This window comes from Psammomys obesus, unplaced genomic scaffold (genome assembly GCF_907164565.1).
Source record: "Psammomys obesus unplaced genomic scaffold, mPsaObe1.curated_primary_1811, whole genome shotgun sequence".
NCBI classification, from domain to species: domain Eukaryota; kingdom Metazoa; phylum Chordata; class Mammalia; order Rodentia; family Muridae; genus Psammomys; species Psammomys obesus.
This window is the reverse complement of record NW_026596088.1, coordinates 16,505,067-16,527,270: the sequence shown is the minus strand read 5'-3', so window position 1 is coordinate 16,527,270 and position 22,204 is coordinate 16,505,067. Positions and strand designations below refer to the sequence as shown.

The 22,204-nt window shown below is 37.7% G+C and overlaps 1 protein-coding gene and 1 pseudogene across 2 annotated transcripts in view; one reads left to right on the top strand and one right to left on the bottom strand.

The window, feature by feature from the left end:
* Positions 1-22,204, bottom strand: part of Sbf2 (SET binding factor 2) — a 335,395-nt gene that overhangs the window by 203,887 nt on the left and 109,304 nt on the right. For both annotated transcript variants that reach the window (XM_055627308.1, XM_055627306.1), the window contains exon 3: positions 5,282-5,419. In XM_055627308.1, coding sequence (XP_055483283.1) covers positions 5,282-5,419 — 138 coding nt within the window. The remainder of the gene's footprint in view (positions 1-5,281; positions 5,420-22,204) is intronic.
* Positions 9,923-10,353, top strand: LOC129691272 (40S ribosomal protein S13-like; annotated as a pseudogene).

Genomic DNA, 22,204 nt, shown 5'->3' with positions numbered 1-22,204 from the left:
TAGATAGATAGATAGATAGATAGATAGATAGATAGATAGATAGATAGATAGGTAGGTAGGTAGTAGGTAGGTAGGTAGACAGACAGACAGAGTGAGCATTGACTTCAAGGCTAGAACTGTCATCTTTCAAAAACAAAACAAATGAACAAAAAGAAAAAAACAAACAAACAACCCAAACACACAAAATAACTTACAGGCATTTTTTTCTTTAAAATTGCTATCAACTACAATCCTTTTGCAGGCTAGCATGTCGACTGTACATACATTTAGAGCTCGTTTGGGTGTTGAATTGGTTGTACATTCTATGTGAGGTCTTGGCATTGAAATAATTAAGTAGAAGCCAAAAAGGAAGACAAGTTCACTTGGCAGAGGCAGAGAAAGGGCAGGTGGCTCAGCAGTTGGCTCTGTAGCGTCTTCTGTGGCACCCTTAATAGGGAATGGGGGCAGGGGATAGGAACAGGGAAGAGTAGGGAACTAAACTCAGAATTTGAGAAGCAGCAGGTAAGAGGCAAGTTCAAGTACTTCTCCCAGCACAGCCAGAGTCCCCACAAAAGGCACTCAGAGGAGCTGGAAGACATGACAGAGACTTATATATGGTGTTTTACCCTACCTCCAAATGTTTTCCCTACCATGCCCATCTTGGTGACCTGTAGTCTCCGTGGTGACTAAGGTCCATGGCAGGGCTCTGACCCACTCCAAACCGGGATTCTGCAGAACCCAGCAACACTAGACACCATGAGAGAGTCTATGGAGGAAAAAGTGGCCCAGGACAAGTATTCTCTCTTCCCAGCGGGAGGCTGCTCCAGGGCCCTGGAGTCCGGAATGAGGTGCCACTACTGTTCCAGCACAAAGCAGGGCCCTGTTGGAAGCCAGAGACAAGCTCTCTCTCCCTGGAAGGTCTGACAGAAAGGCTGTTCTTTGCTGTGCACTGGTTGTGCAGAAGAGAGCATCATTCAGCTGTCATCAGAGAAGTTTCTTCTTGCGGTTGGTCATAATTAACAAGAGACCCACAACTGAACAACATACAGGAATGAGAGATTTTATCAACCTCTCCCAATAAGACCCAGGAATTTATGTAGAAGAGGCAGCAGAGAGATTGTAAGAGATGGTGGATAACTCCAAGGAAACAGTGTCTTCCAGATACTCTACACTTACGTATGTCACAGGGATTGTGACAGCATGCACAAGACTTGCACAGGTTCAGACTAGAGAATCTGAGCACCAAGAAGGGGAAAGGAGACACAAAATCCCACCTCTAACCAAGAAGGTAGCTGCAATTGATACCTACTGGGAAAGGGAAAAATCTGTTTTGCCCATGGAGTGTCACTTGTATCAACCACACTCCCATGCCCAAGAGTGTATGGCAAGCACAAATAGGACCTTTTGGGTATGTGCTTTTTTTTTTTTTTTTTTGGTCTTATTAAGGTTTTTCTGTTTGTTTTGTTTTTTCTTGTGGGGGGAGCTGTTGTTTTCTATGTGTGTGTGTGACAGAGACAGAGACATGAAGAATAAAAAGAATATGACGTTGAGTGGGTAAGGAGGCCCTGGGAAGAGTTAGGGAAGAGAAAAGAACATGACCAAAACATATTATATAGAAAAACTATTCTAAAAAGTCAACTACTAGCTGGACATGGTGGTACATACCTTTACTCCCAGCACTTGGGAGCCCAAGGCAAATGGATCTCTATGAGTTCAAAGCCAAGTCTACATAGTGAGTTCCAGGACACCCAAAGTTACACAATGAGACCTTGTCTCAAACAAAGAAACAGACAGACAAACAAAGCACACAAAAAAAGCCTACTGCTGACTAATAGGGCAGAAAGAGTATGAAACTGGTAGATAATCGTGTTGCGAGCATGATATTCAGTTGTCAGCCAAGCAAAACTCAATTGTAAACACTAAATCAAGGGGAACATGAGTGACAAGCATCACGACACATATATAGACTTAAAATATCTTCGTTGGTAATACTTAGTTGCAACTGAAAAAACAACCAAACAAAAAACCAACACTACAACTATATATTGCAGACATCTAGCAATCAGCTTACCATCGGTAAGAAATGAATAGGTATGGTATACGTCCAAATGTGTACCGCTGGACACCTTTGGAAGGAACATACTTAGGAAGTATTCTTTCTCTTTTCTTTCTTTGACTTTGGCTGGCTGGCCTTTCTTTCCTACCTTTTCTTCCATTATCTTTATTTTTTTTTAATTTTTTTATTAATTACACTTTATTCATTTTGTATCCCCCCATAAGCCCCTCCCTCCTCCCCTCCCGATCCCACCCTCCCTCCCCTTTCTGCATGCATGCCACTCCCCAAGTCCACTGATAGGGGAGGTTCTCCTTTCTGATCTTAGTCTATCAGTTCTCATCAAAAGTGTCTGCATTGTCCTCTACTGTGGCCTGATAAGGCTGCTCCCCCCTCAGGGGGAAGTGATCAATGAGCAGGCCAATCAGATTATGTCAGAGGCAGTCCCTCTTCCCATTACTATGTAACCCACTTGAACTGCCATGGGCTACACCTGTGCAGGGGTTCCAGGTCATCTCCACGAATAGTCCTTGGTTGAAGTATGAGTCTCTGGGAAGTTCCCTGTGTTCAAATTATCTTGTTCTGTTGCTCTCCTTGTGGAGTTCCCATCCCCTCCAGCTCTTACTATTTCCCACTTCTTACATAGAATTCCATTCACTCTGCCCATCAGTTGGCCATCAGGCTCAGCATCTGCTTTGACATTATCTTTATTTTTAAAACAGTCTCACTATGTAGCTCAGGGTATCTTCAAAGTCTCAATCCTTCTGCTTCAAACTTTTTAATGCTGGGATAACAGGCATATACCCACCAATCCTGGTTTACTTAAGTATTACAGTATTCTTTTGATGCACAATCTGAACTTAATGAAAGGTATCAGGAACACAAAGTAAGAACAATTCTATTAAAAATGGATGTGGAAAGATTATAAAGTTTTCAATATTATAAGAAAAGACTGGGAAAATATTCAAGACGGAGAAAAGAGAAATGAAAATTAACACAATAAATGTAGTGATGTGCTGGGCTGGGCTAGTCCTGGAATAAAATAGTGGAATGGGTAGTGGAGAATATTAGTAAGGTGGTTATGGTGATGTCCAGTTGAAAGTATGGCAGAAAGTCACTTTAGCCAGTGGTTCATGTCCAGCCTAGAAAACCACAGAATTCAGAGGAAAAGTATATAAATATGGGATTTTCTGTCAAATGATTCAGGGGGAAGAGAGAGACAGACAGACAGGGACAGAGACAGAAAGAAAGAGGAATTGTGCAAAAAAGAGAAAGAAAGAGAGAAGAGAGAGAAAGAAAGTGATAAATATCTCAGATAATAAACTAAAGACCAAAATTTAACACTAGATAAATATGGGTAAAAGATTAGTGAATGTTTGAATAATGTCAGCAATTTACCATTATTTGTGAACAAATGTCCAAATAAAAATGAGATATGTGCTCAAGAATTCCTAGACATCTAAAATTCCTCCAACATCGCCAATGATATCTTAATATACTGCCTTTCCATCAGCTTCTCTGAAGGCTGAATACATGTGAAGAAGAAAGAAGGGAGAAGTCCAATTATTATTGAGTTTTCATTAGACAACTCCAAGGAGTTATTAAGAACATGGAAGCAAAGAATACTACATTCATTCGTCATTAAAATAAAAGGTCAACTAAGAAAACAGAGTAGCATTTGGATTATAGAACACTCTGGCAGGTTTTCGACTGAAACAATCAAAATAGTATCATAATCATCCTTTTAACAGCAACTTCCATCGCTATAAAAGGCACTATCTGGGACAGGAGGATCTATAAACATAGACTTAGAAATTATGACACCTTATTGGTGATGTAACTTTCAAATTTAAAAAGAAGCAATATTCTGAGACATCATTAACTATGTCCCAGCAAAGATTTCTGAGTTTGGATCCACTATCTAAAGCCTTGAAGTGTTGGTATGGCTTCCCACAAAGATCTGACAAAGAGAACAAATGCTGAAATGTAGATAACATATATTTGCTGTTGGAAATGCAGTTAATAAGTATTTTGTTCTACAAGAACTTTGGACCTTTCATAATAAGAGAATAACAGTGTTTGCTTCATGATAGGTAACTTGTCCCTTTGTACTGAAAAACCAGATCTTGTACCCAGAAAATTTAGATTTTGTTCTTAAAAAATATATCAAGACTGGATTGATGGTTCAGAGGTTAAGAACATTCGCTGTTCTTCCAAAGATCCTGAGTTCAATTCCCAGCAACCACATGGTGGCTCATAACCATCTAGAGTAAAATACGGTGTGCAGACAAAAGATTGTATAAATAATAAACAATTCTTTTTTAAAAATATGTATCCAGACTTCAAATACCGATTTGTCAGGCATTTCTGAAGGCATCTTTTCTCCCACTGGTGACACTTTCGTATATGTAGCAGAAGGTATAGTAATTAACATAAATTGACTCATCAACAAAAACCAAGCTCTGTACATTTTGTGCTTTATCAAATATAACCAAAACAAACCAACAAGTTACCGCCACTATGGAAACCCCTCCATTTTTCTGACTCCCTTTCACAGGAATAGATTCTACAAGCAATCTAACTTCTACCAAGGAAGAAACAATTGAAACACCAAAGCAGAAGTGACTAGTATGTGTAAGGAGGCACTCAGGAGAGATGGAGCGAGGTTAACTAGGGTGAAGGTTATCCTGACTGATATCAAGTCCCACAAAGTGCCAGTGATTTAAAACATGGCAGAAATGTAATTTCTGTGAACTATTACCTACACTCAGAATATGTCCTTTGCTCATCTCTCACCCCTGAAATTCTATAATTGTCAAACACTTTGTCATTAGTAGAGAAATTAGTCTAACTGCCTGAAACTAGAAACTTAATCACTACTCTGAAAGAAGAGGGATTGTAAATTTTTCCACTGCTGGAGTTTGGACTTCAGAGAGTAACAGTGATGAGAAATACTGTGATAATTTCTTGTGTCCCATGAAAGATCCCCTGGAAGAAGGACATGTAGGGGGAAAATAATAGATTTACCTCTTAAAGAAACTAACGTTAATAATCCTATTCATTAACACGCTAATTCAACAATGATTACTATTTTAAGTGAGGACAATTAAACTAACAACTTCTATTTCATTGTTCCTTCTCCAACATTAAATATTCACAATCCTCAAGCTTTTCAAAGGATCCCATAGAATTTTCAATTTTAACAAAAACAAATGTGTAATTTATACTTGGGTAAGAAAGTTTCTGTACCTGAAGATTAATCTCTGCCTCATAGAAGGTTAGGCATGAGCAGTAATGTCGATCTGAGTCAATATCTGTTAGGACCACCACAAAGAATGTTGGCTGTTTCCGCTCTCTGGACAAGTGCCATCCACCAGGCTGACAAAACTAAAAGAGTAAGGAAAAAAGGTCACATTTTAAAATAAAAATTTACTATTTGTTAATATATAAAAATGTTAAACATAACATTGTCATTAAAACTGTATATTTGAGGGGCTAAAGAAATGGTTCACAGAATAACTTGCTTGCTTTATACATATGAAGACCAGAGCTCGAACCCTAGCATTCATGTTAAACAACAACAACAACAACAACAACAACAAAAAAAAAAAACAGCCAAGACATCTAAGCAGTAGGAAGCAAAGACAGCGGAAAGATCCTAAAACCTAGATCAGCCAGTCTAGCCAACTGGTGAACTCCTGATCCATGTGTTTCCAAAAACAAGGCAGAAATCAATAAAGGTACATGACGCTGACTTCTGGCTTCCAGACATGCATGTGTGGGGACACACTTACACGCTCATGTGTGTACACATAGATCATCACAGACTACAATTTTATATACTTGATAAAGTATACTAAAAGAGCTAACATTAAAAAGTTCATGTACAGATTTATAGCTATGAAAACATTCACCAAAATTTTCCACAGCTCTCATTCTGAGATGCCAATTCACTTTTGGAATGTAGGTGAAAGACTCTTCTCCAAATATTAGAATAAGTCACGGTACAAGCTGGAGAGGAAGTGCAGAAAGGACACTATTTGGAAGGAGGAAGGTAAACAGCAAGAGGAGTGCAAAGGAAAGAGAAATGACAGTAGGGGATGAATAAAGATAAAGCGAAATAATGGGTATGTATAAAATGTCACTTCTTTGTGTACTAACCAAAAAATAAGAGATGGGGTTGAGTACTTGCTATTTAACCTGACCACCAAAGTTCAGACCCCAGAACCCTGTAACAAGCCAAGTATGTCCCCTATGTGCCTGTAACCCCAGAGTTGCTCAGAGACAAGAGGGATTTCTGAGGCCTGCTAGAAAAGAAAAAAACAAAACAAAACAAAAAAGAAACAAACAAAAACCCCCACAGGTTCCAGATTCACAGAGACCTTGCCTCAAAGGAATATTACAGAAAATGATAGAGAAGGGGGGGTATTCCACAACCTTCTCTAGCCGCTGTACTCACCACCACGTACATATTTGCACATACAAATATGTATATACACTACACATGTATATACCATACCCACACATTAAAAACAATAAATGGGTTCATTAAAAATTGCTGTAAATTTTTGTATGTGAGTAAACCATATGAATAATACTCTTTGCAGTCCTTACCACTGATGAGCAAATGGAGCACTAAGCAAAAAAAAATCTCAAGAACTGCATGTGTATGGCAAATGGGGTTCAGTGTGTAACTAGCCTTGGCTTATACCCAGGGTAGGAGAACGATATAGCTGTGGTAAAACTAAGAAGTTTAAATAGAGTATAACAAGCCCAGAAATGTCTTTCAAAATCTAATTTTCTATCAATGAATTTTTGTCTGAATTTGGTACTTTATTTTTATTAGGTTTTTTTATTGTTGGATGATTTCATAGATATATATGCTGAACTTTAGTTGTTTTACATACACCCATCACTCCCTCTGTCTCTTCTCTTTCCCCCTGAAACCCTTCTTCACAACAAGCCTCATCTAAAGGGACTCACAATCAGATCAAGGTGACTGCTATGGTTGAGAATAATAAAGCTGTGCGTTCACCATCACCCAGTCTGCTGTTTATTTATCTGACGAAATACTCCTCCGACCCAGAGCAAATCAGTTCTGTGGATGAACAGCAGACGTGTACGTTCTTACAGGGTGATGTTCATGGTCAGCAGGGGATTGGTGGGTTTGAAAAAGATGCATACCCAGGAGAATAACCGTTATCTTCACTGAATTTTACAGGCAACTAAGGTTTTAAAAAGGAAAAGCTGTATTTTAGCTCTAATTCTATCAAATGTGTTTCACATCAAACTGAAGTCACCTGTCAGAGAAGAGGTCATAAATAACAAATTAACCTTTTTAGAGCAGAGAGACCTAATAGAAATAGCACTTTGATAGTTTTCACTACTTGCTAGAAAAAGCACCTAAGCCCAGTTTCCTCATTTTTTGAACATACAGAGAAGATAAGAATTTAACAGAATGAAAAGGTTCGTTTAATTTGAACTAAATTGAATGCTCTCCAAAGATGGCTTTTTGGAGAATGGTCACCGTTAGCATCTCTGGATGCTTTCACCCGTATCTGTAGACTCGTGCTTTACTGACCTAAAGGGTAAAGGGGTGTATGCCATCTTTAAACTAAAAATTAAATGTGCCCTGTTAGAATGTCTACAAGAAACTCTTTCTTGATACAGAAAATAGTGAACACAAACATCCAAAGGGAGAAGAGCGTAAAGGGAAAAAAAAATTAGTTACTCAAACAGCCCTGTTTCCCTGGTTCACACCACAACAGGACTTGTGAGATTAAAAGGAACTAACCTTAAAATATGGGGAATTCCAGAGATCATTTTCAATTAATTAAGTACTTCTTCATAATTTTATTTAATGTAACCAGAATCAAGAAAACAATGGCATTTTATGGTTGGCCTAGTTTGATAGTCTTTATGAAGCTTTTCATGAAAAGGTTGCCAATAGAGTTACCTATACACTGGTTACATATAAGATCTCTTATTTAAAATAAAAAACTATAACGATGCAAAGGACTTATTTTAAAGTGTGCATTAGAAAATAACATCAGACTCAAACTTTACAGGAAAATCTGAAACTATATTCTCACATAAAATACATGAGTACATAAATATCCAGTTAATAAAGCTTATACAACTGAATGTATAAAAAATTGATGTCTCAAAGATGAAAACAGCTTTAAGCTATGATTACAAATGCAAGCTCAATGCATCACAGAGAAGCAGTAACAAGACTTGGGGATCAAGATATGACCCCAGTATCTACTGAAAATATTTCCCTTAGGATCTAGATTCGTAAAGCAATGATGCTAAATGGCTCAGACATTTCAATTCTCCAAAAAGTATGATGATTACCCAATAAACAGAGTAGACAATACAATTATTAAACCCAGGCCCCAGCTACATTTCTGACAGAAATGTGAGAGAATATTTAGACAGCTGGGAACAGGGTCGTCACTAAAAGACAATGAACAGAATGATAAGCTTTAAACAAATAGAAGAAATTCAGGGTATTGTGCTCCCTACTGTCTTTACTGGCAAACAGGAGAAATAACTGCTATCACAGGTGCAAACTTAAAATGCTTAAAAATGAATGTCAACACGGATAGACTGATATTTTGGCCACCTTCAAATAACTGAGAAAGCACACGTATTTGGAATGATGTTATCAATGAACACACCACATAAACTGATGAACACTGTTATTTTACACACACACACACACACACACACACACACACACACACACACACCCCACACACACGGGTAGATGCAACAAAATATGTCTCTTAACATCTCCCTCTGTCTTGACCTCATCATTTCACAGAAATCAAGTCCATAAAATGTTGCAATGTAACTGGGAATACCCAAGCAGAGGATTTTTTGTTAATCTAAAGGTGTTTTGTTTTGTTTTGTTTTGGTTTGGTTTGGTTTTGGTTTTGGTTTTTTGTTTTTGAGACAGGGCTTCTCTGTGTAGCCTTGGCTGTCCTGGACTCACTTTGTAGACCAGGCTGGCCTCGAACTCATAAAGACCTGCCTGCCTCTGCCTCCCAGAATGCGAGCATTACAGGCCTGCACCACCCTAGCAGGCTCTAAAGTTTTCTTTAAGACCTTGGCATAGCTGGCAACTGGTCCTCAAGAGTACAAAGTTAGGAGTACTCAGTGCTCAGTACTGCAGGACCCTGCCTGGCAATGCACGTAAGTACTAACTTCATTTCATTACCCAAACATTAGAAGTAGATCATGTTCAGTAAACAATCTAACTGTCCACAAACTAAAGTACATATAGAAGACCAGACAAAGATAGGAGCAGGGCATTTTATAGGGAGCTCCAGAGGGAGTCGGGGTAGTCATCTAGGTGCCATAAGCACTCATGCATGTACATGAAAGCTAATCTTTCTGATGGTTCTCATATCGTCTAACATTTGTAAGCAATTAAGTTAACAATATATGATAATTTAATGGTGCCTAAAAATGGACTAAAGAGCTAGTAAAATACAAAGTTGAAAAATGGAGACTTCAGGGCTAGAGAGATGGCTCAGAGGTTAAAAGCACTGGCTGTTCTTCCAGAGGTCCTGAGTTCAATTCCCAGCAACCACATGGTGGCTCACAACCATCTATACGGAGATCTAGTGCCCTCTTCTGGCTTGCAGGCACACATGCTGGCAGAATACTGTATAAATAATAAATAAATATTAAAAAATATTAAAAATAGTAAATATTAAGAAGAAGAAGAAGAAGAAGAAGAAGAAGAAGAAGAAGAAGAAGAAGAAGAAGAAGAAGAAGAAGAAGAAGAAGAAGAAGAAAGCAAGAAGACTTCCTGCACATGGCTTAGCTTCCTGGGCTGTCTCCTCCCTTGTTTTCTCTTTGCTGCCAGACCTCCGCATCATGGGCTGCATGCACACTCCCAGGAAGGGCCTGCCCCCGTCATCGGCGCTGCCCTACAGCCATACCATCCTCATGTGGCTGAAGTTCATGTCTGAAGGAACAGATTTACAGACTCCCTCCCAGACAGGTGTGATCCTGAGGGACTGACATGGCGTGGCACAGGTCTGTTTTGTGACTGGTAGTAAAATTTTGAGAATCCTTAAGTCCAAAGGCCTTGTCCCTGACCTCCCAGAGGCTCTCTACCATTTGATTAAGAAAGCCATTGCTGTCCGAAAGCATCTTGAGAGAAACAGAAAGGATAAGGATGCTAAATTCCGCTTGATTCTAAGAGAGAGCAGAATTCACCGGTTGGCTCATTACTGTAAGACTGAGCAGGTCTTCCCACCCAATTGGAAATACGAGTCATCACAGCCTCTGCTCTAGTTGCATAAATTCTCTTGTATAGACCAGCAATAAAATCACTCTGAATAAATTCATGTTTTGTGTTTCTGTTGAAAGAAAGAAAGAAACAGAGAGAGAGAGAGAGAGAGAGAAGGAAAGAAAGAAAGAAAAATGGAGACTTCATGTCTGTAAAAACACTTGTCTGATCTCAACTCCCAAGTCTTAGTTTACAATGAAAACTAAGGCTATGAATGCTAAGGTCATTTGACAGCTTGTGACAGAGTTAGGGCTATAGTCTGTAGGAAGTGCATCCTTTCACTAATGGATTATCATAAATCCTTTAGAGTTATTACTTTATAATCATATAAATTCACAGCAAGAAAAAATAAAGTGAGAATGAAGCAAGCATTGTACCAACACATTTGCAGCTACTGGTCTTTGGCAGAGTACATGAGTGTGCATTTTCTCTTTCTCTCTTTTAGATAAAAGGAGACTTATCTGTCATAAACACAGCTACACAGTTTTCCTGAGTAGTTCTCAGTATTTGGCAGACAAATCCTTGCTATAGAGCTCATGTGACATCCAACTTGCAGCCCTCCTGCCTCTGCTGAGATTACAGACATGCTTGACTAAGGTCAGCAGTAGTTGTTTCTAAAAACCATAATGCCATTACAGGTGTACATATATTTGGCTGAAACTCAGCCCACTCCCTATTTTGACATTTTGGCGGCTTACCTTTTTATATATAACTGATGCTGAAATACAGCATTATAGAAACCTTTATAGATATTTCTCAATATTCTCTTATAGAATTATTACTTTTGTAGAGTGTATATAAATAAGCACAAAGAAGTTGAATTACCCTTTAGTTCCTTGTTTTATGACACATTTCAAAGGAAAATTGTACAAGTGGCTTTAAAAAAAAAAGAGCTATTATTATTATAGGGTAAAAAGATGGCTCAGTGGTGAAGAGTGTCGCTGCTTTCAGAAGACCTGGGTTTGATTTCTAACGTGCGTGTGGTGGCTCACAAAAATCTCTAAGTCCAGTTCCAGGGCATCTGCCTGCCTCTGCCTCCTGAGTCCTGGGCACATGGCTTAGTTCTGAGTTTTAACACGGAGCTATTTCACACATCTCACACAAACTCTGTAAGGTAGAAGCTTAATAAAGCTGCAGTCCTTCAGGACACAACTTTACAAATAGCTTCAGCAACAACAACAAAAGAACTGTACCATCAAGACTTTGTTTGTACATTTTGAGAGAAAAATCAAGATTCTAGGAGGTTAACACTTACAGCCTGTTAGGACAGCATGTCAGCTCACTCCTGAAAATGCACTCTTTTAACAGTCAGAGACACACAAGCATAATGTCTCAGAAAACACTTTCAATAAAAATTTAAAATTAACAGTAGTCATATAAATTACTTGATTTTTTTAAATTATAATTTTTCTCACTTAAATCGAGGAAATAAGGTGAGTCCCATTTTAATACTTTTTCCTTTCTGGTAAACTATAAACACTGGAATTTTACTAATTTCCTGGATAACAAACAGAAAGTATGCTATCACTTGGGGCTTTTCCACTCATAATTCCATTACCATGTTTTCAAACAAACAAACAAAATCACTCTAATATTGTCAATTGACTCTTTCACAAAGGGTATACATAATATGGTCGAAGAGCTACAGGTGTAGCAGATTAGTGGCAGAACATTTTCCCCAAATGTGTAAAGGCCTTAGGATCAATCCCTAAACCACTTAAGAAAAACACCAAGGTCTGTGGCCAAACTGTGGCCAAACATAACATGCAGTCATTAACAAGTCCTTATCCAGTTGCTGCTTAGAAGAGGGCCTCCCACAACATGTGCTCAATAAAGGTTACCTTAAGAAAAATAAAGTCAGTTTAATATGCATGTGTTTCCTATATTTTTCATTAAGAGAAATTTAAATTATTTGAAATATTTTAACTTTTAAGTGAAAGTATTAAATTTTTTATAAATGAAAACTAAGTAAGAGTACTTTCCTTAACAAATAACTTATAAGAAAAATATCAAAGACAAAAACCTATAAATTAAGAAATATTTAAAGGCTTCAGGAGGCAGAGGCAGGCATATCTCTGAATTCTAGGACAGCATGGCCTATAGAGTGATTTCTATTATACAATTCTGTACAATAGCCTTGGCTATTATACACAAAAACTTTGTCTTGAAAAAAGAGAAAAAGAAATATTTAAGATACCTATCTTCCAAATGCACATACCGCAAACAAATGTGTGAAGATTAAGTGTTTGGACTTATTAATAAGCTCTTAGCTGTTAGGTATGATAATGACATTGTGATTGTTTTTGTTTCTTTTTTTTTAAAAAAAGCACTTTGAGTTTCATAAATACATACTGATGCTGGACACATGTAATCTAAGCACTCAGGAGGTACAGACAGAAGGATCTTGAGTTCAAGGCCAGGTCAGCCTAGGCTACATAATGATATCATGTCTTCCCCTTTCCCCACCCAAAGTCACACATACAGCATGTAGTAATGCCTGCAGAAATATTTATAGATAAGATGATATTAATTGAATTATTTAGAATGATTTTGAGACAGGATGACAAACTCAAGATTAACCTTGGCTACAGAGAAAGTTCTGAACACAAAATATCTCTCATTTCACAATCAGAACTAAATAATATTCACAAACGATTAGTACATTCCCTAGTGCTGAAATAGGAAACATGAACCACAGCAGTGGTATTCAAGTTTACAGGTAATCAGTGTCATTTTCACTGCTACTGATATTACATAAAGGAACAGGAGGGAGTTAACAAATGAACCTACCATACCTGGAACCTGAATCACAACCAATTGGAGAGTAGAGGGAACAAACAGAGAGACAGTTTTTCAAAGGATTCAGGATGGGGGGGGCACATACACACACAATGGGAATATAAATGATGGGGACTCTGAAGCTGAAAGGAATTGATCCAATTTATCTACTGAGAAATTACCATATGCTACCCTCATCTCCAGGACATGAGGAAGACAGATGAAGCCTTACTCTTCATTGTCTGGTATTTCTGGTGCTTCCACTGACACATGGTTATTAACTGAAACTTAAAAATTAGTTAAGAAAATATCTAGGCTTAAAATTATAAACAGAGCCAGGCACAGTGGTGTATGCCTATAAGCACTGGGGGAAGCAGAGTTACGTGGATGTCTGTGAGTTCAAGCCAGCCTGGTCTACAAAGCGAGTCCTGGACAGCCAAGATTAGACAGAGAAACCGGATCTTGAAAAAAAACCAAAACAGACAAACTCCACACACACATAACTACACAGAGAGAGAGAGAGAGAGAGAGAGAGAGAGAGAGAGAAAGAGAGAGAGGAGGGAAGAAGAGAGGGAGGAGCTTTCTATTCTGTGGACACAGACAAGTGTTAAGAAATGGCTATCTTAGAATTTGTTCTCTTCCCTGGTATCTGATAAAGAATTCACTCAGATACAAAGTGCATAAACCTCAGAAAACACAAGCATCAAAATTATTTTTCAAACAACAAAGACCAAATAAAGTAAGTTTCCAAGTGCAATTCAATCGACAGATGAGATTTCAGTACAAAAATGAACTAAATTTTGCTGTAAATGCTGACTGGATGGAACGCTGCACAATAGATCTCACTTCAAAACACAGGGCACTGGAGAATCTGTGATCTTCAAATGAATCAAAACATGCAGTGAAGAGAACTAATGAAATATGATTCAAGCAATTCAGATTTGTTAGTTTTAGTTCTCATGAGCTTCATAACAATGTTTGGTATGAAGTGTTAACACTGTTTTTGATAAGACCTGTTTAAACAAGATGAGTTTTATTTACTAAAACAGAAACAATATTTTAGCTGGGTTTGGACAGTTGGCTAACTTTAAAACCTATCTATCATCTGTCAGTCACCAGAATGTTTACTGCTTGTTTACTTAATGCAGCCCTTCTGAGAAAGGCATTTGCAGAATACTCTGCCTGCTAAATGTTATTGTCAGAAGCAACAACCAAAGATGACTATCTGGTTAAGCTGTTTGTCTTCATCCCTTGAAAAAAAATTAGAACAAACAGAACAAAATGTTCTACTCCAAAAGCTCAGCCTGAATGTATCTGGATGATAGCAAATGGGTGTTTCCTTGGAACTTCAGAGGTAACAACACTTGAAAAGGAGCCTGGAAGAAGACACTTTTCAATGCTACATTATTAAAACTAAAACATATAAGGAGGAAACTTTCATTGAAACGGCAATGTCAAAATCAGTTGTTCACAGATAAGGAAGAAATTGAATGCCACAATATGTATATCTCAACCCAGATGTCAGAACCCAGAGGAATCAAGATTTAATATATAACCAATGAAAAAGAAAATAAGATGCAGGGAGTCTTCAATTCCATTCACTTACTTAAAGTCAAACAGCTATACAACTAAAATAGTAACATATGCACAGTGAAAGAAGAGTCAGTGGATCAGCTTACCAACAAGGGAATGCACAATATCATTTAAAAGAAAACAAAACAAAAAATAAACAAACAAACAAAACAAACAAACCCAAACTATGGGAACTGAAGCCAGGCACAATGGCAAACAAATTGTCATCCTAGCACTCAGAGAAAAGAAGGTAGGAGGCTAGGCAAAAGGCTCGAGAACAGCCTGGCTTACAAAGTAAGCTGTAGGCTAACCATGGTGACATACTGAGACCTATTTCAAAAATGGAAGGGAGAAAAGAAAAATTAAGACAAAGAAAATGCCCTAAACCATTAAAATTAGTATAATAAAACAGTTAAAAGAAAATTCCTTCTTACATCAACCCTAGGAAGTAGGCACATAAGCTAAATCAAATGCAGCTTTTCTCTTCTTGAATTCTCTAAAAGCTATGAACAATAAATGTTGACTGCAATTCTGACACATCAAAAATAGTATTTCAAAAAATATTATAAATATCAACACACCTTTAGTGTTGATATAATCATAAATATCACTGACCACCTTACTATACTCAAGAAGTAATCTTTGCTCTGTGGGAACAGAATTTAATTTGGAACTAGACAGAAAAGTATTAAAACATGAATATAATACAAAACAGCGGGGCTGGAACAATGGCTCAGTGGTTAAGAGCACTGGGTGCTCTTCCAAAGGATCTGGGTTCAAATCCCAGCACCCACATGGCAGCTCACAACTGCCTGTAAGTCCAATGCCAGAGGATCTGACACCTTCATACCCAGACAGACATGCAGGCAAAACACCAATGCACATAAAAACTAATAAACAAAACAGCATATAGTATGTGTAAATTATTGACCAAAACAGAAGATTTTAGGAGCTAAGAGAAAAAGAATAAACTTCCTGAAAAATACAACACAAACTTGTGTACCCACTTGCCCATAGATTTCAAGAAGTTCCCTCTTCTGCTTGGTTACTATTTTCTTCCCCAAAATTTCTTTCTCAACTCTTTTTCTCTCCATATCACTATAAGCCATAATATGAATTTAATTTCCTAAAAACAGGCTTACTCCAACATCTGTGAGCTCACAAAGGGTATCTATACTGTTCAGTGTCATTCTGAACAAAGACACAATGCCCGTTTAAAGATCCAGTGAACTGGGATAAATAGTTCTTAGTGGGCATAATGATAAAAATAGCTAATTACTGGGGGCTGGAGAGATGGCTCAGCAGTTAAGAGCACTGGCTACTCTTCCAGAAGTCCTGAGTTCAATTCCCACCCACATGGTGGCTCACAACCATCTGCAATGGAATCTAATTTCCTCTTCTGGTGTGCATTCAAACAGAGTGTTCACATACATAAAATAAATAAGTGTTTAAAAAAAAGCTAATTACTATTTAATGTTCACAGTACAGGTAACTTTGAGTGGGTGGCAGACAAGAGAGATTATCCGTTTCCTCTCTCTTAAAGAGCTATTAGCACTTATATAAATTACAATGCTCCAATAATGCTTCAAAACAAAAATTTCTAAATACATAATAGTGCTGATAAAATGCTACACTTCAAAAATCATCTATACCTTTCTAAAATTAAATCGTTTTAAAAATTAAATCGTTTTGTTCACATATGAAAAAAAAAAGGTTATCAGCCCAGTTAGTGGGCATGGAGGCAATCAACAATCACTGTTCTTCTATTTCACAGTACCTGCAGCTTCTGGGCCACCTGCTGTTTCTATGCTTCTTACAGAAGGTGCTCCAGCAAAGAAGGATGACATTATCTAAACCAACACAACTGTCAGTTAAAATGAAATTTCAGTTCTTAGAAGTTTCCAGGAATCATAGCTTTTTTCTTTCTCTGCTTATCTTTCTTGGAACTAATGGTAAAAGCAAAATTTTGGTACTAAAGTTTAACTTGGATGTTATTTGTGCAGTGAACTTGAATTACTATAAGCAAATTTTTAAGAAATATGAAAATATGTATTCCAAGATTATCAAAAGCAATTATTCTCACCTATAAATAAAAACTGATTTTTATTTATGTATTTTCTGTATATGGGTACTTTGTTTACACACACTTCTGCCTACCAGAAGATGGTATCAGATAGTTGCGAGCTGCCATGTGAGTGCTGAAAACTGGACTCTTCACCTTTGGAAGAGCACTGAGTGCTCTTGACCAATAAGCCATCTCTCCAGCCCTAGAAAACTGATGAAAAAACTTTCCCAATCACATTCAAAGCAGAGCAAAAGCAAAACCTACTGGTCTGTTTTAAGAAACAAATTAAAAGATTATCCTGCCTCTCTTGATTCCCTGCTTCCATTCCCAAGGGTCTAAGCAGATCCTGGCAGAACACCCTGCCATCTTCCCTCCTGTGAACTCCCCCAATCCTCTCTCCTAGCCCATCTCTATTCCTAAGTGTCAGCTCCCAATAGCTAGAAACACATCTTACCTGGAACCGCTACACCTAGCAGGATCCCAGAAAAATCTCCTACCAGGCAACATGCTTCCATTATACTCTCCCAGGAACCAGAGAGGGTAACAGAAACCAAGGAACAAAACACCCACCTAACAAAGACAAGACCACCTATCAGCCCCTAGAATTACAATCTTCCCAATCCCAGATGCTTAGATGCCTGCATAAAAAGACAATCGACAACAAGCAGGACAGCATGTCTCCACTCGAGCCCAGCAACGCTATCACAGTAGGCTCTGAGTACTGTAGCAGAGCTGGAGCACAAGAAAAAGGCCTTAAAGTAGTCTTTATAAAGGCAAACCGGTTAGAAAAACACCTGACTTCTCAATGGAGACTCCAAAAGCCAGAAGGGCCTGAACAGATGCTCTACAGACTCTGAGACCACAGATGCCAGCCCAGACTACTGTACTCAGCAAAACTTTGAATCACAATAGATGCAGAAAATAAGACACCCATGATAAAACCAAATTTAAGAAATATCTATAAATCTAGCCCTACGGAAAGAGCTAGAAGGAAAACTCCAACCTAAAGAGGTTAACTACATTCAAGAAAAAACAAGGGAATAAATGATCCGAGACCAGCAAATCAAAAGAGAAGCACAGACGTGCACTCACACATACGCACACCCTCCCCAACTGCACTACCACCACTGCCATCCCAGCAACAAAGTAACAGGAATCAACAAACACAGCTCATTACTGTCTCTCAACATCAATGGTTTTAATTCCTTAATAAAAAGACATAGACTAAGAATGGAAGTGAAAAAGGATTCATCCTTTTACTGTATCCAAGAAACACACTTCAACATCAAGGATAGACATCACTGCAGAGTAAAGGGTTGTAAAAAGATATCCCAAATGGGCCTAAAAGCAAGCTAGTATAGTCATTATACTAGTTGACAAAATAGACTTCCAACCAAAATTAATCCGATAGAGAAGGACACTACATACTCATCAAAGAAAAAAAAAATCCACCAGAGGACATTGTAATTCCTAACATCTAAGCATCAAACACAAGAGCACCCAAGTTCATAAAAGAAACACTACTACAGCTTAAATCACACCTTGACCCCCACCCACTGACAGTGGAGACTTCAGTATCCCACTCTTGCCGATATTTTATTCAGGCAAAAACTAAACAGACATGCTGGAACTAACTGATGTTATAAATCAAATGGACCTAACAGATATTTACAGAACATTTCATCCAAATATAAAAGGATATAACTTCTTTTCAACACTTCATAGAACATTCTCCAAAACTAGCCATATACCTGGACTCCAAGCACGTTTTAACTGAAGCAGACTGTAAGAAGACTAAAGTAACACCCTGAACCCTATGCACGCTAAGTAGCAACAACAGAAGGAACAGACATCTTACAATCTCAGGAAAGCTGAGCAACTCTCTACTCAATGAAAGAATGGGTCAAGACAGAATTTAAGAAATTAAAAACTTCCTAGAATTGAATGAAAATGAATACACAACATACTGAAACTTACAGGACAACAATGAAGGTGGTTCGAAAAAGCAAGTTCAAAGCAATAAATGCATTTATTAAAAAAAAAAAAACTGAAGAGATCTCATAATAGCAACTTAACAGCATACCTGAAAGCTCTTGAACAAATAAAAGAAATAACATCTAAAATGATTAGATGGGAAGAAATAAACTCAGGGCTAAAAATCAGTATAATAGGGGGGAAAGAACAATACAATAAATGAAACAAAGAATTGCTTCTTTGAGAAAAAAAAAATCAATAAGACTGACAAACCCTTATCAAAATTAAAAGGCAGAAAGAAAATATCCAAACTAATAAATTAGAAATGAAAAGGAGGACAAAACAGCAGATACCAAGAAAATCCAGAGAAATCATAAGGACACACTTTAAAAACTTGTCCTCCACCAAACTGGAAAATCTAAAAGAAATGGATACTTATTTAAAATATATACTACTTATCAAAGTTAAATCTGGATCTATACCCCCTAATGAAATAGAAACAAGTGTCCCAACCAAAAAAGACCCAAAGCCAAATGGTTTTTAGAACAGAATTCTAACAAAGAGTTAACTCAATACTATTCAGTACTCTTTTAATTCTGTTTTTATTCTATGGGATAAAAACAGAAGGAATACTGCCTAATTTGTTTTACAAGGCCACAGTTTCTGTGATACCTAAACCACATAAAGACTCAACAAAGAAAAAATTACAGATCACTTTTTCTTATGAACATCGATGCAAAAATTCTCAATGAAAAACATGCAAAAAGAACACATCAAAAAGATCAACCACCACGACCAAGTAGGCTTCATAGCAGAGATGCAAGGTTGGTTCAACACATGTGAATTGTTGAATATACTACTTATAAAAAACAAATTGAAAGAAAAAAACCCACATGAACATCTCTTTAGAGGCAGAAAGACTTCTTGACAAAATCTAACACTCCTTCATGATAAAAGTCCTGGAGAGAGATATGAGGGACATACCTGAACACAGTAAAAGACAGTTTACAGCAAGCCCATAGCCAACATCATCTTAAATGCAGAGAAACTCAAAGCAATTCCAGGAATATCAGGAACAAGACAAGGTTGTCCACTCTGTACCCAATATCATACTTAAGTCTTGGCTAGAGCAATAAGAAAACTGAAGAAAAACAAGGGGATAAAAACTGAAAAGAAAGAAGGCAAAATATCTTTATTTGCAGATGATACTACAGTATACGTAAGTAGCCCCCAAAATAATTCCATTGCTATAGCTGATAAAACTCTTTAAGCAAAGTAGCTGAATACATAATTCTCTCTCTTCTCTTCTCTCTCTCTCTCTCTCTCTCTCACACACACACACACACACACACACACACACACACACTCCAGTAACCCTCCTATATGCAAATGACAAACCGAATGAAAATGAAACCAGGGAAACAATACCTTTCACAATAAAATACCTTGGGATAAGTCAAACAAAGCAAGTGAAAGATTTGTATGATAAAACTATAAGATACTGAAGAGATTGAAGAAGATATCAGAAGATGAAAAGATCTATGTTCATGGATGGGTAGGATAGGATTAATATAATAAAATGGCCATCTTACCAAAAACAATCTACAGATGCAACGTAATCCCCATCAAAATTCCAACACAATTCTTTATAGACCTTAAAAGAACAATACTCAACGTCAAACAAACAAACAAACAAACAAATAAACAAAAGCCGAAAAACCCAGAATAGCTAAAACAATCCTCTATAATAAAAGAACGTCTGGAGGTACCACCACCCCTGATTTCAATCTGTACTACAGAGCTATAATAAAAACCACATAGTATTGTCATAAACACAGACATGTTGATCAATGGAATCAAACTGAAGACCCAGATGTAAATCCACAAACCTATGGACACCTGATTTTTTTATAAAGCCAAAAAAGAAAATTAAATGGAAAAAATAAAAACCATCTTCAACAAATGGTGCTGGTCAAACTGGACAGCTGCTGGACATAGAAAATTTCAAATAGATCCACACTTATCATCCTACATACAACTCAACTCCAAATTGATCAAAGACTAACATAAAGCCAGATACACTACAATGGTGTCCTGTTTGGAAGATATGCTAGCACAATGGAGCATAACACTTGTGGGAGTAGCCAACCAATATCTGATTTGACTTAAGGCCCACTCCATGAAGTGGAAGCCAAACCAGGAAACCCAAACCAGACACTGCCTTGGGGTAACCAAGAACCTCAGACTACATAGCCCAGGGCCCTAGTACAAAACCACATACTACTGAGAAGAAGAAAGAAGAAAAAAGGAGGAAGAGGAAAAAGCAGCATCAATAAAATGACCCCTAGTGATATTTTGCTAAATACATAGATCAGTATGTGTATGATCTTGATGGCCTTGCTTGCTCTCATCAGAAAAGCAGCAGATGGAAGCAAATACCCAGAACCAGGCATTACGTAGAGAACACTTGGAACACTCAGCCCTAAACAAGATGTCTCCATTAAACCCCTTCTTTAGGGATCAGGGAATCCTGAAGAAGAGAAGGCAGGAAGAGTTAGGAAGAAAACAATGATTGGTACATACATGACTTCACAGAGACTGAGGCAGCATGCACAGTGCCCATACCAGTCTGTACTAGGTCCTTTGTGTATACATTATGGCTTACAGTTAAGTGTTTTTATAGGATTCCTGAGTCTTGGGCTGCTTTCCTATTGTTTGTTTTGTCCAATTCTGATGTGCTAGTTTTTGTTTTTATATTTTATTTTGCTATATTTTATTATCCCTTAGAAGTCTGTTTTCCTGTTAAAGGGGGATCTTGTATACTGTGTTTTCATATGCTGATTTCAATACCCAGAGATCTGGTTACCACCCAGACATGGGCATTGTTATGTATGTTGAAACACCTCAGGCAGAAAAGAAGTAGGTGGAGTTTAGGTTCCCTGGCTTTGGGGTTGGAAGACCAAGAGGCACTGGAGGAGGAAAGGGAGCAGAAGATGTAGCAGGAGAGAGGTTGGAGACAGAAGGTCACCACGGGTAATCGGGAACATGTGGCCAAGAACAGCTTGCTCTGAGGACTGGCCTGATGGAGCCGAAGCAGCTCAAAGGTAATATGTGCAAGTATTTGAGATTTTGGATGGGAAGCAGACAAGACAGTTTAGAGAGTTGCTGTCTGCCCAGCCCTAGTGCTTTAAGGCTTATTATAAATCTAACATGTTTCTGTGTCTTTTATTTGGAAACAGCTGATTAGGTAATAACTGCCACAGTAAAAATTTCCTGCATTAATTAGTATATACAGAATAATTAATTCATTTTACCTTTTCCAATGAGAGACAGAAACGTGGTAGATGCAGATGGGAGTATAATGGAAGTTTTGGTTTTTTGTAAACTTAGTTATGTTATATAAATATGCTTGTTTTAATCCTAAGTGTGGGATTTTAGTTGGGCTATAGTTTGTCCACACCTGTTAACTGTCTGG